At 45.7% G+C, this 15,108-nt stretch overlaps 3 protein-coding genes across 3 annotated transcripts; 2 read left to right on the top strand and 1 right to left on the bottom strand.

Annotated features, from left to right (window-relative positions):
- Positions 1-665: 665 nt before the first annotated feature.
- LOC125519977 (Ubiquitin-associated/translation elongation factor EF1B protein) lies at positions 666-8,285 on the top strand. The gene is made up of 5 exons (XM_048684754.2): positions 666-1,021; positions 1,633-1,679; positions 2,721-2,939; positions 4,011-4,112; positions 7,923-8,285. The coding sequence occupies exons 1-5, from the start codon at positions 802-804 to the stop codon at positions 8,052-8,054; spliced, it is 720 nt and encodes a 239-aa protein (XP_048540711.1). The 5' UTR covers positions 666-801; the 3' UTR covers positions 8,055-8,285.
- A 147-nt stretch (positions 8,286-8,432) lies between these two features.
- LOC125519976 (GDSL esterase/lipase At4g01130) lies at positions 8,433-10,451 on the top strand. Its single transcript, XM_048684753.2, has 5 exons — positions 8,433-8,914; positions 9,023-9,235; positions 9,319-9,470; positions 9,586-9,856; positions 9,979-10,451. The coding sequence occupies exons 1-5, from the start codon at positions 8,572-8,574 to the stop codon at positions 10,233-10,235; spliced, it is 1,236 nt and encodes a 411-aa protein (XP_048540710.1). The 5' UTR covers positions 8,433-8,571; the 3' UTR covers positions 10,236-10,451.
- Positions 10,452-11,729: 1,278 nt separating this feature from the next.
- On the bottom strand, positions 11,730-12,372 carry LOC125520496 (histone H3.2-like). The gene has a single exon (XM_048685444.2). The coding sequence runs from the start codon at positions 12,293-12,295 to the stop codon at positions 11,885-11,887; it is 411 nt and encodes a 136-aa protein (XP_048541401.1). The 5' UTR covers positions 12,296-12,372; the 3' UTR covers positions 11,730-11,884.
- Positions 12,373-15,108: the final 2,736 nt, after the last annotated feature.

The raw sequence follows: 15,108 nt of genomic DNA, 5'->3' as shown, positions 1-15,108 counted from the left end.
GACGGAGGGAGTAGATATTTCAAGTCCAATTTCTATGGGCAAAGTGGTGATCTAAAAAAAACATCATCTAGCGAGCCAAGTGGAGTGTCCACTGTAGGCCTAAAGGCCAAGAGGATCTTGACATGCATGATCTTGAGAGAAAAATACTAGCCTCCTGCAAATGGCATTTGGTCTATTATAATGAACATCTTATGCTACAAGTGCGCAAAAAATCACAATAATATGTATACTACAACTACTATAACTTTAGATAAAATAAAATTGTACATAATTACATATAGTTAACTTTCAAATAAAATACCTACACAACATTGCATCAATACCTAACATTCCGTATTAAAAAGACGGGTGCGGCAACGCGCGCCAACGATGATCTAGTACGGTATGCAAACTGAACCGGGAATAGTCCCGTCCGCTCATAATGCCATGCCCAGAAAAAGCAATGGTTTTTTCTATCTGTTTTTTAATGGTTTTTTTTTTCATATGTTATGGGCTCGCTACGGCCCCTTGACCGGTGGCCCGCACAGCCCATCGGGGCAAGAGAAACGTCGCGCTTTGCTTGGGGCCGAGTGCGCGAAGGGCCGGCCCTTGATGAGCCGCCCTTTACCGTCAGCACCGCGCGCCTGGGTCCGTGTATAGTTTTTTTTCTAGGGGAGCCGTAATTCCGTGTACACTTTCTTTCTTCCCCGACGAAGACGAACACGACTCCGCTCCATCGCTAGCCCTCCAAAGTCCAAACCGCGTTCCGCCGACCGATCGCCCGTCGACCCCACCACCACCGCCACCCCCGCGCCGGCGCCGATGGACTACGAATTCCGCAGCCGGTCGGGCTCCGGCTCGTACGGCGGAGCCGGCGGGGGCGGGGGCGGCTCGTCCCTCTACCCGCGCGTCGGCCAGCCCACCCACGGCGCCGCCGGCCCACCGCCGCAGCGGCCCGCGCCGTACCTCCACGCCACCGCAGCTCCCTCGTCCCCCGCTGCCCCGCCCCCCGCTCCCTCCTCGTCGTCGTCCTCCACATCGAGTAATCCCCTCTCCCTTCACTCTGTACTGCTTGGATGCCATACGGCCGATTGGTGCCCTGGTTGGTGGGCTGTTCGGTATCCGAGAACCCGGGTGCTCCGTGCTGTATCGAGTAGGGCTCGCTAGATCTTTCGTTCGATCGAACTGAGAGTGGTTTCGTGCGCGTTAGATTAGCGGATCTCTTAGTTGAGTTCTGATTTAAGAGCCCGTGAGTGGAAAGTGGAATTGAACAATCTAGACCTGAAACTGAGGCAGTTTTACACGAGTTTGTTTGTTGATCTTTTAACCCTATCATTTCTCTTGTAGCCAGCATGTGTGTGCGCTTAAACTTGTTTAGCTAGTAATTTCCCCCAATTTGGCCATTACATGTGTAACTTAACTTAGCTTGTCAGAGCATGCTTCCTCGCGAAGAAGGGGGTCATGCTGAAAATTGAAAAATATTGTGAGACATTGGTTGGACTTTGAATTGGTATACAGAGAAGGGAGTGCCTGCTTGTATATATTTTACTGTTGCTACCATGCCAGACTAACAAACTGCCCAATATTGTGCCCTTCTGTACTGTTATTGAGAACAGTTCATGGTTACTAACGTAATTCATTGTTTCGCTGCAGTGGGCATACAAGTTGTTATAAAGCCAGAATATCGGATAACCCCTCCTGTAAGTTATATGATTTATTATACAATCACTACTTTCCTGTTCTCTTATGCAAGAGCTGTCAATCTACTTTGCTACCAAAAAAGTTGTATTAATGAGTAATGACTGAGTTCAGTTTTCATTCTCCAGTGTTAAGAGTGTTGCTCCAAAAAAATGCTGTTTCGTAGTTAAATGGGTGCCTTTAACTTCTGTGCATTGGCTGGACATCAACATACTACCATAAGTGTTTTGTTTTCTGTTGCCAGTTATTCTCCTTGGGATTGTGAGAAATAGTACTCCTTGGAGTAGTGAATAAATTGTGATGCATTCAAGCAAGACATTTTAGCTAATAACTAATTGTTCTAAATGTCTGTTTCTGTCCTCATTTAGTGCATGGGTATGTGCTAGAAATGTACAAACGAGTTATTGTTAGCAACTTAGCATCATACGGTCAGCGAGGAGACAGCTTTAGCTGTCAATTAGTGCCCTTGGTGATCTTAAGCACCGCTGATTAGTTTTAGTGGTTTATCCTTTTTATCCTAGGTTCTCTGTGCCATGTGGGTCTGGACCCACATATAATAGACAGCGAGGAGGTTTTGTTAAGTTTGCAGGGGCATGTCAGGTTCTCCTGATGGACCATTCCATCCTTAGCAGACTAACTGAAAAATAGATGGTGTAGCTTGTTCCATACTGATGATGGCATATCTAAACACTGGATGCAACATATGTCTGAATGGAAGTGTCTAAGGAGTAAGGAATACATGGAAATAGTCTTGTTATGGTTCACAGTAGAAGAACTCATCCTATTGCTGTTGTAACTATTTCAGACTTTGATCCTAAAATGTTGGTGTGATAGTTAATAGTATGGGTTGAAATGTATGAGAGCATGCTTCACCAGTTTTGTGGGTTCCCTGAAAACTCATCCTATTCTGTTCATTTTCTAGAGAAGCATCCCACCATTCTGCAAACGTGTATGCTTATGCAAGGCTGTGCTGCTTTTTATTTACCCTTCCCCTCACAGCGTTTGGATAATTAGCACCCTTTTAATTAGTGTTATGTTTTCAGCCTCAGTTGGCACCACAGATGGTAGAAGTTCCCCGCAGCACCTTTAACTTCGATTTTGAGTATGAAAGAAAGATTCTTGCGGAGGCAGAGAAGGAAAACCCCAACTGGGGGAAGTTTGTAATTGAAAGGCAGACGCCACCACCACCACCACCACCACAACAACAACAACAACCACAGCCGCCAAGAGGGCCAAGACACTCAACATCCACTACTTCTATGGTAAACAATATCTCTCACTTGCCCCATCCCTCTCTGCCAAAGCAGTAGTACATTAATATGGTGAAATCATGTATTGTAATTACAACAATCTTTGCAGTCTGGTCTAGCAACACCTATTATGTTGGTTCATTTTATACCCTTTTCTGTTAGACCCAACTTGAATCCACTTTCTCATGTACATAGTTGCTTTTTGCTTGGATTTTCTATTAGCTCAAACTCGATGCCACTTTTAACCTTAAGCAGGGGCAGAGACTCGCCTGGGGCTGCCATGGCCTATGACTGAAAATCCATTTAAATATACCTTCAAAATTGCAAGAAAATCATGAGGGTATACTGGTTAAGCTAGTTTAGCCTCAGGCCTATGTATGTGCTTGTTGTTCTATCCATTCTAAGTTCGAACTTGTTGAAATAGTTGTCTCTATGGCAGAAAAGGCTTGCCTACTTAGAGCATTGCAAGAAAATTATGTTGTTAAGCCCACACCCTTAAGTTATGTACTGAAGTCCGTGCTATCCGTTGACAGCTTGCTACCAAGGTTCTGCTACTTATATTAAAAATTAAATAAAAAGATTGGTTATACTCCCTCTGTTCCAAATTATTCTAAGTCCTAGCTTTGTCCTAAGTCAAACTTCTTTAAGTTTGACCAAGTTTATAAAATAATATATGAAAATCTATTACACGAAATAAGTTTCATTAGATTCATCATAAATATATTTTTGTAGTATATAAATTTGATGTTGCAGATATTAGCACATTTCTCTATAGTCTATTTTATGACTCCGCTCGAGGTTCCTCACCTCCTTTGCATCCCTAACTTAGCTGTGTCATTCCACATGATTCATCTCTCGTCCTTAGTTAGACGTGGTCTTCTTGGATCCATCTCCGGCGATGTGTTTAGACCGTCAGGGTTGTTGGCATAGACTATGTCTCGGCATACTATCGACCTTTGTTCACTCGGGTGTCTAGGGTTGCATGCCAGATGTTTATAACAGTTGGGTATATTCATTAAAGTCTTTAGTGTAATAAAGTATCTCTGAATACTTGTTTTTCTTTCTGTTTTGTCCCTTTTTCAGGCTACCCCAGGAGATCCACTTGTGGAGAAGTATATGTCTATGGGGCTTGGACGTGAAGCTGTTTCATTTGCTGTGCTAAATTATGGAGATAACCCAACAAAGGCATGATCTTTCTCTTTTATCTTGTCCTTTAGCAATACTTTCTTTCATCATCGTCAATTACAAAAAACCAATGCTTTGCTGTATTATGTGACTGTATCGGTGAACCAATACTATCTTTCATTGTGGCCAATCACATAGGTACAAACAGCTGATGGCTGTTACATTTTACAGTTAACTAGACGATACCCTGCGTGTTGCGGCAGGAATTTATGCAATTAATTTGCAAGGAAACAAATACCAACTATATTATATACATGTGATAGCAAATAATGTACTTATGTGGAAGTGTCATGTATGCGTTATCAGCACATCAAATGGTGTTTCGACCATTAAGGGGAAAAAAATCAAATTACCTAACAAAAGGTAACTTATAATAACTTAATGTTTCCTATTCATACCTGAGGTTAGGCTAAAAGGTTTCAATTTCGTAATATCATCTCAACCAGTTAGATGTTCACAGAAGATGTTACAATCTTGGCCACATTTCGATATCACACATTTACAGATTTCCTGAATTACATAACAATAAAATGAGTGTTACATTTATCGATATTCTGTTCATGTATATGAAAAAAATGGCAATCACTAAATGTTCTTTCTAAAGTACAATCAGAAACATCAAAATTGAATAACATAGACGTGACATGAAGCCCTCAAATGACAAAAAAAAAACTTAGCATACCAAGTATGTTCTCGCCCTCCAATTCAGTCTGCATGCTGCCAGAAATATTAGATGGATTCCATATGAAACAAAAAAAATGCTATCAGTAACTTTTTGGGTAAAGAGGGTTCACACTTGAGACAAAAAATGGTAGTTTAGCTTTGCTGACAAAACAATGTGCAAATAATAGACCATTAGAGAAAAAAACAAAAATAATGCATCAAGATTAGATAATCAAATGGATGGGCCACTTTACCAGGTCTTTGATGTGTGAAGTAACCATCAAGAGCTAAGAGAGGCCTAGTCTGCAGAAAAATTGCAGAAAATCTAGGAAAGTAACATGGTGTTTCTAACTTTCTTCTAATGAAAAAAAAACATGCCAAATTCTTGGGTGTAAAAAAACATGTGATCATATTTCATCTCATTTTTACCCTCTTTCTGAGTTCGCACGAAAGAATTAAAATTCAATCCCTGCTTGACTGGATAAATCCACATATAAATCAATAAGGAATGTCACTACTTGTTGATTTAAATCTTCAGTACAAATGCCTATCGAAATAAAGAAAATGAAACCCTACCTTTTTAGGAAAAGGTAGGCTCAACCAATTCAGAATATATTTCCAAGTGAAGCAATATGCATTTGGTTAAGATCACAAAACACACACTATTGTACCTATAAATTATTGATCCAATAATAGAACACAAAGCAATGCAAAACAAAGGCACAGAAACTATTAGGTTAAATTTTGGAGAGAAGGGCATATTATGAGGTTGGAGGGACAATAGTTAAACAATTCAGTTTCAGAATTGTTACGATTTGGGTTAGTTTGTTTGTACTCTTGGAAGATACTCCTCAGGTTTTCTGCTCCACTGTAGTGATACCATAGGAAATTGCTTAATTTCTGATGAATAAAACATACATACAGGAAAAAGTAGCTGGAAGGACACAATAGTAACTGACATACTCACTGAATTAACCGCAATGCTACAACACTTGGAGAAACTGCATAAAACATTACAACACTTACCTTTGTGGGGAATTCTTCATAGTTTCACACGCATTAATTTGTAGCCTAGACTACTGCTGGACTAGTCGACATGGTACTGTAGTTCACAACTTGCAGTAATCAATTACTAAAACCTAGTATAAATATGTAATATATACTATAAAAAGATCATTAGAGCGTCAATTTGTCCTGCAGATTAGGCCAGTAAGCATATTTCCATTTTGGATCCTTGCTCCTAGTTGGCTTCTTGCAGGATCCTTCGATGGATCATATTGCTCATTGGCCTGAGCTGCTGCTGCTGAATACAATACTTGAGATATTTCCGGCATAGACATTGCACTTCAGACCTAAGGATCTTGAAACTGAAGCAAACAAAACGAAATAAGGAAGAGGGCAGGGGGTAAAAATTGAATCAAAGAAGGGAAGAAGAGAAGGGAGAAATTACTTTGCTAGTATGCTTGCTTGCTTACTGCAACCTGAGGGACAAGCGGATCCAGTAGCCAGAAGGCAGCAGAGGGAGACCGTAGGGCAGATCTAGGGAGAGCAGAAGCAATGGAGGGAAAGGGCCAGAGCAGAGGAGTGCAGATCCATGAAGAGCATAAGCAATGGAGGGAAAGGGGGAGGATGTCTGGCTCACTTATCCCCTCCCAATCCCTAAAAAATAAAAATAAAAATGAGTCGAAAGACTCAAGGTGCACGACTAGTCTAGACTAGTCTACGACTAGTCCTTCGACTCCTTTGACTCGGCGAACTAGTCTACACGAGATTTCTAGTCGACACCCAGAATGCGACTCATAGACTAGTCTAGCGACTAGTCTCGACTAGTCCCTCGACTCGTAATCAATGGAATGGATGCAAGCCAAGATGACATTGTGCTAGCTTATTCTTTCTGAAACTCTTCCTAATACTGTTGGCCTCAACATCACACAAGCCAGCTAACCAAGTTTTGCACTTATGCGGAAGGGAAAACCATAGTACATCTTACAGGCAACAACATCAGCACAGCTACAATAACAAAGTAACACATCTACATATAATCTGTTTCCAATCCCTCACTGCCCCAGATCCATAAACAAAATTGAAGGGTGAATGTGAGGCTAATTAAATACTGAGCCCCTACTTTGGTTACCATCGACTGTAGGTAGAGACAGGTTAGGCACGTTTGTGACAGCACCTTCAGGAGGCCAACGGCACCGTGGGACGTTGAGGACGGGCATGGCAGAGAGAAGAGGCTCCAATTGGGGTTAACAGGAGCCAAGCCTCCATCCTCACGTGCAGGTGGGCGGATCTGCATGTGCTGGAGAGGCTTGACGCCGACGGGGGGCGCGGGACTCGTCGCGCATGGAGGTGGCCCAAGATGGGCGCGCCTAGGCTGCAGGGTAGCGGTGGGGTCCATATGTGTGTGTTGGTCCTCTCGTCTTTTTCTGGCGGAGATGGTGGTCGATCATTTTATTTTCGTTCGCATAGGGGAGGGTCAGTGGTTTACGGCTGGAAACGGCGAGATGGCTGGTATTCGTCGGTTATGTACTTGTTGTCGCTGGTTATGGAACACACTGAGGGGACGACATGGCATGCTTGCTGATGCTGGTAACGGAACGCACTGAGGTGATGACGTGGCATGCTTGCTGATGTGGACGGGCTTCATGTGAAGAGAAATAAGATAGTGGGGATGAACTATTTAGGTATTATAGATTTGGTCCATTTCTCTCTCTCTGTGTGTGTGTGTGCGCGCGCCCCAGTGCCACACACTAATCGATTGGAGAACTGCACTGTGCTTGTCGTTCTATCCAGTCTAAGTTAAAACTTGTTGTAATAGTTGTCTCTATGGGAGAAAATGCTTGCCTACTTAGAAATCCTCTTACCAAAAAAATTGACGTGGACAGTTATAAAATAATGAGCAGAATACTTCCCGTTCTGGCTACAGCTGTAAATCACACAGTTTAACGAACAACAGTCACTTAGTAGTGGAACAATAGTGTGCATTTGTGTTATGTCCATCATTCATTCAATCAACAGTGCGCATGTGTGCTTCAGCCCTTTTATCTTCTGTATGCGTGTACAATTTTGTCCTGACGTTTCATTTTCGGTTATGGTGGCAAAGCATAAACCTGGACTGTGTGGTTTGTTTACCTTGTGGCGCAGGTGAAGGAGTTTGTGAAAGCCTACAACGCCCTCCACGAGATGGGGTTCACCTCGCGTAACGTCCCCGAGCTGCTGGCGATGCACGACAACGACCCCGACAAGGTTATCCAGCACCTGCTCAGCACGACATAACATTGCCCGTGATTCTCGTCTCCGCATATGTACAGTGAGACAGGTCCCGCCTCTAGTCTAGCCAACATTATGCCTACACTGTACTACCTGTAACTTGTAATGGAGTCTGGAGCGGTTCAGTGTGTCTGTCAGCTGCGGGTGTGGCGCATCAGCCCGACGGCCAAGATTGGCGTGTCACAGTCTTTCTACACAGTACGTTATTTCAGTTATGTGTGTATGCGTTGCTGTGAAGATCTCGTCTGGAACTTCTTGTCTGCGTGTAGTTTGTCATCGGCTGCCCACCGTGCAGCTCCAACGAAATGTTAGGACCCAGGGCTACATGTGTCATGTATGTATGTGTCCATTTAGCTTGTTCGTGCAGCGACGCGCTTCCAAAGCAGAACTGCACCATCGAATCGCCTTTGGCCTAACCATATGCCCAGCACGGGCCAAGCGAGAGACAAGCAAATAGTATCTGTGGAGAACTGGAGATATATAACATACAGCTTATGTGGTGATATATATCTACAGTGACGAAATGCAGATTGAACTCGATCAGTACGGCCTCCAGCCCCAGCACCGCTGTATAAGCATGGCAAGCTTGGCCACGCCCAACACGACAACGCCGCTGTGTGCTCGCTCGCACGTGGTTTTGCTCCCCGAGATGAGGACAGCGTCGGCGTGGCAGCTGCTCCTGCCGGCTGTGCTGTGCTGCTGCTGCATCGGCGGCACGGCCGACGAGGGGTGGCGGTGCAGGTTCCCGGCCGTGTTCAACTTCGGCGACTCCAACTCCGACACGGGCGGCTTCTGGGCCGCCTTCCTGGCGCAGCCGCCCCCGTTCGGCGTCACCTACTTCGGCCGCCTCGTCATCGACTTCATAAGTAGGTGCCTGCCACTAATCGCCGTTCTATCGATGACGCAGTGGTTTGATTGATTCTGACGAGAGAAAAGTGGTGTCGTACTGTTGTGTTGGTTTGATCACTGATCAGCTCAGGCCATGGGGCTGCCGCTGCTGAGCCCCTACCTGCAGTCCGTCGGCTCCGACTTCCGGCACGGCGCCAACTTCGCCACCCTCGCCTCGACGGCGCTGCCGCCCAACACGTCGCTCTTCGTCACCGGCATCAGCCCCTTCTCCCTCGCCATCCAGCTCCGGCAGATGAAGGAGCTCAGCAGCAGAGCCATCGCCTCCGATGACGCCAGTGGTAAAAATAGCAAACAAAACACGGTCTGAATTCTCTGAGTTTTACAGCTCCATCAGAGACTGATCGTTTCGATTGAATTTCAGGCCAGCTTCCCCCGCCCGGTGTTCTCCGCGATTCTCTCTACACGATCGACATCGGCCAGAATGATTTCACCTCCAACCTGGCGTCCCAGGGCATCGAGCGTGTCAAGCGAACGCTTCCTTCGGTTATCAGCCAGATCTCACAGACGATGCAGGTAATTTTCTGCAGTAGAAAACTAGAAATGGTGGTTAGTACAACTTGAAATGATCGAAATAATTGGCAAATCTGGTGGACTCCATCATGTGTGGCACCTGCTCAACTATTTGCAGGACTTGTACAGCATCAGGGCTCGCAAATTCATGGTGTTCAACATGGCACCGATCGGGTGCTACCCGGCTTTTCTCGCGGAGCTTCCACATGGCAGCCATGATCTGGATGAGTATGGCTGCATGACAAGTTACAATAGCGCGGTTGTCTACTACAATGAGCTGCTGAACAACAGCTTGGCCAAGGTTAGGAAGACGCTGCAGGGTGCGTCGATCGTGTACGTCAACAAATATTCCGTCATGCTCGAGCTGTTCAGGCATCCAGAAGATCATGGTGAGCTTTCGCTCAAATCTTTTTCTGCCATCCAACGAGTACATGAATCGGTTTGGTGCTCAGGCCATATCTGAAATTACAAGCATCGAGTACTACTTAAACTGGTTTTGTGGTTATTTCAGGGCTCAAGTATGGGACCAAGGCGTGCTGCGGATGCGGCGGTGGAGCTTACAATTTTAGCCCAGATCTGTACTGTGGCACCAGCAAGGTTGTGAAGGGCAACATCGCAAGTGCGACGGCCTGCGGAGACCCGCAGAACTACGTGAGCTGGGATGGAATTCATGCCACCGAAGCTGCAAACAATATCATAGCGTCTGCAGTGATGAGTGGCGCCTACTCATATCCACCTTCCGGTCTTTCAAAACTTTGCCAGCCATGACCCCATAGCCTGATCACAGCATAAGTTTACTCAGAGATACTGCTTGCTCAAACCAAGTTATCCCGCTGTCAGATAACAGCGCAAGTTCAGTCAGACACCAAATTACTCATTCTGTCAGTTAAAAGATGTGTAGAATGATACAGAAAATAAGAGCGTCATAGTAAGTGTGTCCTGTTATAGACTTGTTTCTGCTATAATGCACCACTACTTGTAGTACTGAAAGATTAGACAAAAAAAATGTAGTCTCTACTGTAGTTATCAACTGCAGATTTCTGACGCACAAGAATCATCTTGAAGACATGAACAATCACAACCATAAAAACTCCAGCACAAGAATCATCCCCAGCATGATATCATTCACCAAACATAACATCAAGCACAGAACTTAATTAATAAGATCTGAGAAATGGAGATAAAGTAGACCACATCCATTGCAAGTTTCGAACTAGCAGACGACACATAATTCAGAATCACGTCAGATGTAGCCGCTTCACCTTCAGATAGTCCACATCAACCAACCCAACTATAATTCAGAATCACATCAAACAAATGTGCCACTATATATTGTTAACCTGTTAGATTAAATGGATAGTACTGAAAGGATCAAAGAAAAATATTGCAGTCTCTACTGTAATTGTCAACTATGATATCTAATCCACAAGATGAACAATCACAGCCAGAAAAATTCCAGCACAAGAATCATTCACAGGATGATGTCATTCGCCAAACATAGCATCCAAGCACATGACTTGTTAACAAGATCTGAGAAATGGAGATAAAGTAGACCGACCACATCCATTGCAAATTTCCAACTAGCAGACAGACGCATAATTCAGAATCACATCACACATCGCCACCTCGCTCAGCTAATCCACATCAACCAACCCAACCATAGTTCGGAATCACATCAAACAGAGCCGAAAGCCCAAATGAATTCACCAAATCCCTGTACAAGTGTGCGCAAAAGGTGCAAGAAAACTGAATCACACAGCAACAAATGAAGAATAACAGAGCACCCCAGCAAAATCACCAAACCCATGGGACAATAATCATTCCCAGGATGAAATCATTGGCCAAACATAGCATCCAATCACAGAACTTGATTAACAAGATCTAGGAAATGCAGATGAAATAGATCACATTCTTTGCAAATTTGAACTAACAAACACATATTTTAGAATCACATAACATGTAGCCACTTCACCTTCAGCTAGTCCACATCAACCAACCCAACTATAATTCAGAATCATATCGAACAGAGCAGAAGGCATAATTAGATTCACCAAATCCCTGTAGAAACGTGCAAAAAAAACCTGAATCGCACAGCAACCAAACAAAAATAACAGACCACGCCAGCAAAATCACAACACCCATGGGACACTGCATCATGCATCCAACACTGCAACAGGGCTACATGCGGCAAGAACACCATTGCAGAATCACAGAGGAATAAAGTGGCAAACAGTAGAACTAGAGGGCAGATTTACCATCACATTATAACTGAACTTCTCATTGCCATTTCATTCGAGCATCACGAATCACAGGACCAAACGATACGATCATATCAACACCAACAAACACAACCGACACACATCCAGATCACGAGACAGGAACAGCTACTACCCAGCAGTATTACCGGCGACCAAGACCTAGGCACGCTCGCCGCGGATGCGGCGTGCGAGCTGGATGTCCTTGGGCATGATGGTGACGCGCTTGGCGTGGATGGCGCACAGGTTGGTGTCCTCGAACATCCCCACCAGGTACGCCTCGGCGGCCTCCTGCAGGGCGGAGACGGCGGATGACTGGAACCGCAGGTCGGTCTTGAAGTCCTGCGCGATTTCCCGCACCAGGCGCTGGAAGGGGAGCTTGCGGATGAGCAGCTCCGTGCTCTTCTGGTACTTGCGGATCTCCCGGAGCGCGACGGTGCCGGGGCGGAAACGGTGGGGCTTCTTGACGCCGCCGGTGGCCGGCGCGGACTTGCGGGCCGCCTTGGTGGCCAGCTGCTTCCTCGGCGCCTTGCCGCCGGTGGACTTGCGCGCCGTCTGCTTCGTGCGGGCCATCGGCGCGGGTGGTGGTGGTGTCTTCTTGGGAGATCGGGTGCGGCGGCGCTGTGATTTGTGAGGATTTGGGGGAGAGGAGGAGGGGTTAAGTAGGGGTGGGGAATTTTTGGAGGATGGCGCGCGGCTGGAGCATTTCGAGCGGAAATTCCCGGTTTTGGACGGATTCTTTGGCGCCACGGGCGAGGAGCGCGCGGGGTCGGATGAGCCGTTGGATCAGCCGGAATGGACGTTGGAGATGTGTTTGTGCGGGTTGGCCACGGATCACGATCCGTTGAGTAGCATCTCTCACTTGTGTGTGCTACACGAACGGTTCAAACTGGTGGAAAAACTTGTTCGGTTTTTCTTTTTTTCGAAGTCGACCCGTTACAACATGATTCATTCAAAAAGGTAGAATGAAGTTGTCAGATTAATATATGGAAAACCTGACGAAATAATTAAAACACGCCCACATGATAGGGAACCCTGCCTAAAGTGGCAACCGCAAGACCCACACACACCATCGACGAGAGGAACAACGTCGAAGATGCCTACGAGCTATCATCGTCGTCACTCTCCTTGAGCAAGCGACTCTAACTTCACTGAGGACGACCGACCAAGAGCCTCTGGGACGAACAATGCACTAGAACACATGTCGTCCTATGCCAAACAATCGGTCAACCGCGTCAAGGACTAGGCAGCTCTGACGATAACAAGTTTTGTAGGAGAAAGAAGCACGTCTTGCAAACACACAGGATGTCATGACCATTACACGGCATCATTGCCACCGCGTCACCCCGCCACTATACAGCTCTGACTTTACACGTAAAGACAAGTCGATCGGTCGATGACAAAGGACATGCCACTATCCCACTCCTCTTGTTACCATCATCGTTGCACAAGTCGCAACACCAACCAACCACACACGTCCGGCACCAAGGAAGTGCATGTGGATCAAGAACTTCAAGACGACGCCCCAAATGAGGAAATGACGTTGGAGACACCTCCATCGCATGCCCCCCGTGCGGGATCGTGACTTTCTCCAAAGAGCTTGATTCGGGGGTTGACGATACATGAACTCCTCGATGACGCATCCAAGGAGGATAGAGACGCCCATGGGCACCATCTTCGCCGTGCAGTAGTCATCGGCCAAGCTTTCACCGAAGTAGCGCAATACCACCACCTCGCAAAATGGCCAATGTCGACAAACATCTCCACTAGCCCGCACACAACCTACACAACGACCACGCCATCACCACACAAGGTCATCATTTCCCATCTCGCCACGAACCGAAACCGACCCAGGCTGGCCGGAGCAGGCGCCTGCTTGAAAGTACAATCATGCACTTGATATAATTTTGGTATGTGATGACACACACTTTGTTTGGACTAATACATTTTGCGAGTGATGACCCACAAGTATAGGGGATCTATCGTAGTCCTTTCGATAAGTAAGAGTGTCGAACCCAACGAGGAGCAGAAGGAAATGATAAGCGGTTTCCAGCAAGGTATTCTCTGCAAGTACTGAAATAAGTGGCAACAGATAGTTTTGTGATAGGATAATTTGTAACGAGCAACAAGTAACAAAAGTAAAAAAAGTGCAGCAAGGTGGCCCAATCCTTTTTGTAGCAAAGGACAAGCCTGGACAAACTCTTATATAGAGAAAAGCGCTCCTGAGGACACATGGGAATATCATCAAGCTAGTTTTCATCACGCTCATATGATTCGCGTTCGGTACTTTGATAATTTGGTACGTTGGTGGACCGGTGCTTCGGTGCTGTCCTTACTTGGACAAGTATCCCACTTATGATTAATCTCTATTGCAAGCATCCGCAAATACAACAAAAGTATTAAGGTAAACCTAACCATAGCATGAAACATATGGATCCAACTCGGTCCCTTGCGAAGCAACGCATAAACTAGGGTTTAAGCTTCTGTCACTCTAGCAACCCATCATCTACTTATTACTTCCCAATGCCTTCCTCTAGGCCCAAATAATGGTGAAGTGTCATGTAGTCGACGTTCACATAACACCACTAGAGGAGAGACAACATACATCTCATCAAAATATCGAACGAATACCAAATTCACATGACTACTAATAGCAAGACTTCTCCCATGTCCTCATAAACAAACGTAACTACTCACAAAGCATAAACATGTTCATAATCAGAGGGGTATTAATATGCATATAGGATCTGAACATATGATCTTCCACCAAATAAACCAACTAGCATCAACTACAAGGAGTAATTAACACTACTAGCAACCCACTAGCACCAATCCCGGACTTGGAGACAAGAATTGGATACAAGAGATGAACTAGGGTTTTGAGAGGAGATGGTGCTGATGAAGATGTTGATGGAGATTGTCCTCTCCCGATGAGAGGAGCGTTGGTGATGACGATGGCGATGATTTCCTCCTCCGAGAGGGAAGTTTCCACGGCAGAACAGCTCCGCCAGAGCCCTAGATTGGTTCTGCCAAGGTTCCGCCTCGTGGCGGCGAAGTTTTGTCCGAGAAGATGGCTTGTTATTTTTTCCCATCGAAAGACTTCATATAGTAGAAGATGGCCACCGGAGGGCCACCATGGGGCCCACGAGGTAGGGGGTGCGTCCAGGGGGGTAGGGCGCGCCCCCCACCCTTGTGGGCAGGGTGTGGCCCCCCTGGTGAATTTCTTCCGCTGAGTATTTTATATATATTCTGAAAACGTCTTCCGTGAAGTTTCAGGACTTTTGGAGCTGTGCAGAATAGGTCTCTAATATTTGCTCCTTTTCCAGCCCAGAATCCCAGCTGCCAGCATTCTCCCTCTTTATGTAAACCTTGTAAAATAAGAGAGA

Source organism: Triticum urartu, chromosome 7A (genome assembly GCF_056163025.1).
Source record: "Triticum urartu cultivar PI428250 chromosome 7A, HENAU_Tu73, whole genome shotgun sequence".
Taxonomy (NCBI): Eukaryota; Viridiplantae; Streptophyta; class Magnoliopsida; order Poales; family Poaceae; genus Triticum; species Triticum urartu.
This window is presented reverse-complemented; position numbering and strand designations above follow the sequence as displayed.

Bases quoted from the DNA above. Each gene is read 5' to 3' on its own strand.
- LOC125519977 (XM_048684754.2), top strand. From the start codon at position 802: ATGGACTACGAATTCCGCAGCCGGTCGGGCTCCGGCTCGTACGGCGGA. The intron at 1,022-1,632 runs GTAATCCCCTCT...GTTTCGCTGCAG, and splicing joins GTCGTCGTCCTCCACATCGA to TGGGCATACAAGTTGTTATA. The intron at 1,680-2,720 runs GTAAGTTATATG...TTATGTTTTCAG, and splicing joins AATATCGGATAACCCCTCCT to CCTCAGTTGGCACCACAGAT.
- LOC125519976 (XM_048684753.2), top strand. From the start codon at position 8,572: ATGCAGATTGAACTCGATCAGTACGGCCTCCAGCCCCAGCACCGCTGT. The intron at 8,915-9,022 runs GTAGGTGCCTGC...ATCACTGATCAG, and splicing joins CCTCGTCATCGACTTCATAA to CTCAGGCCATGGGGCTGCCG. The intron at 9,236-9,318 runs GTAAAAATAGCA...ATTGAATTTCAG, and splicing joins CGCCTCCGATGACGCCAGTG to GCCAGCTTCCCCCGCCCGGT.
- LOC125520496 (XM_048685444.2), bottom strand. From the start codon at position 12,295: ATGGCCCGCACGAAGCAGACGGCGCGCAAGTCCACCGGCGGCAAGGCG.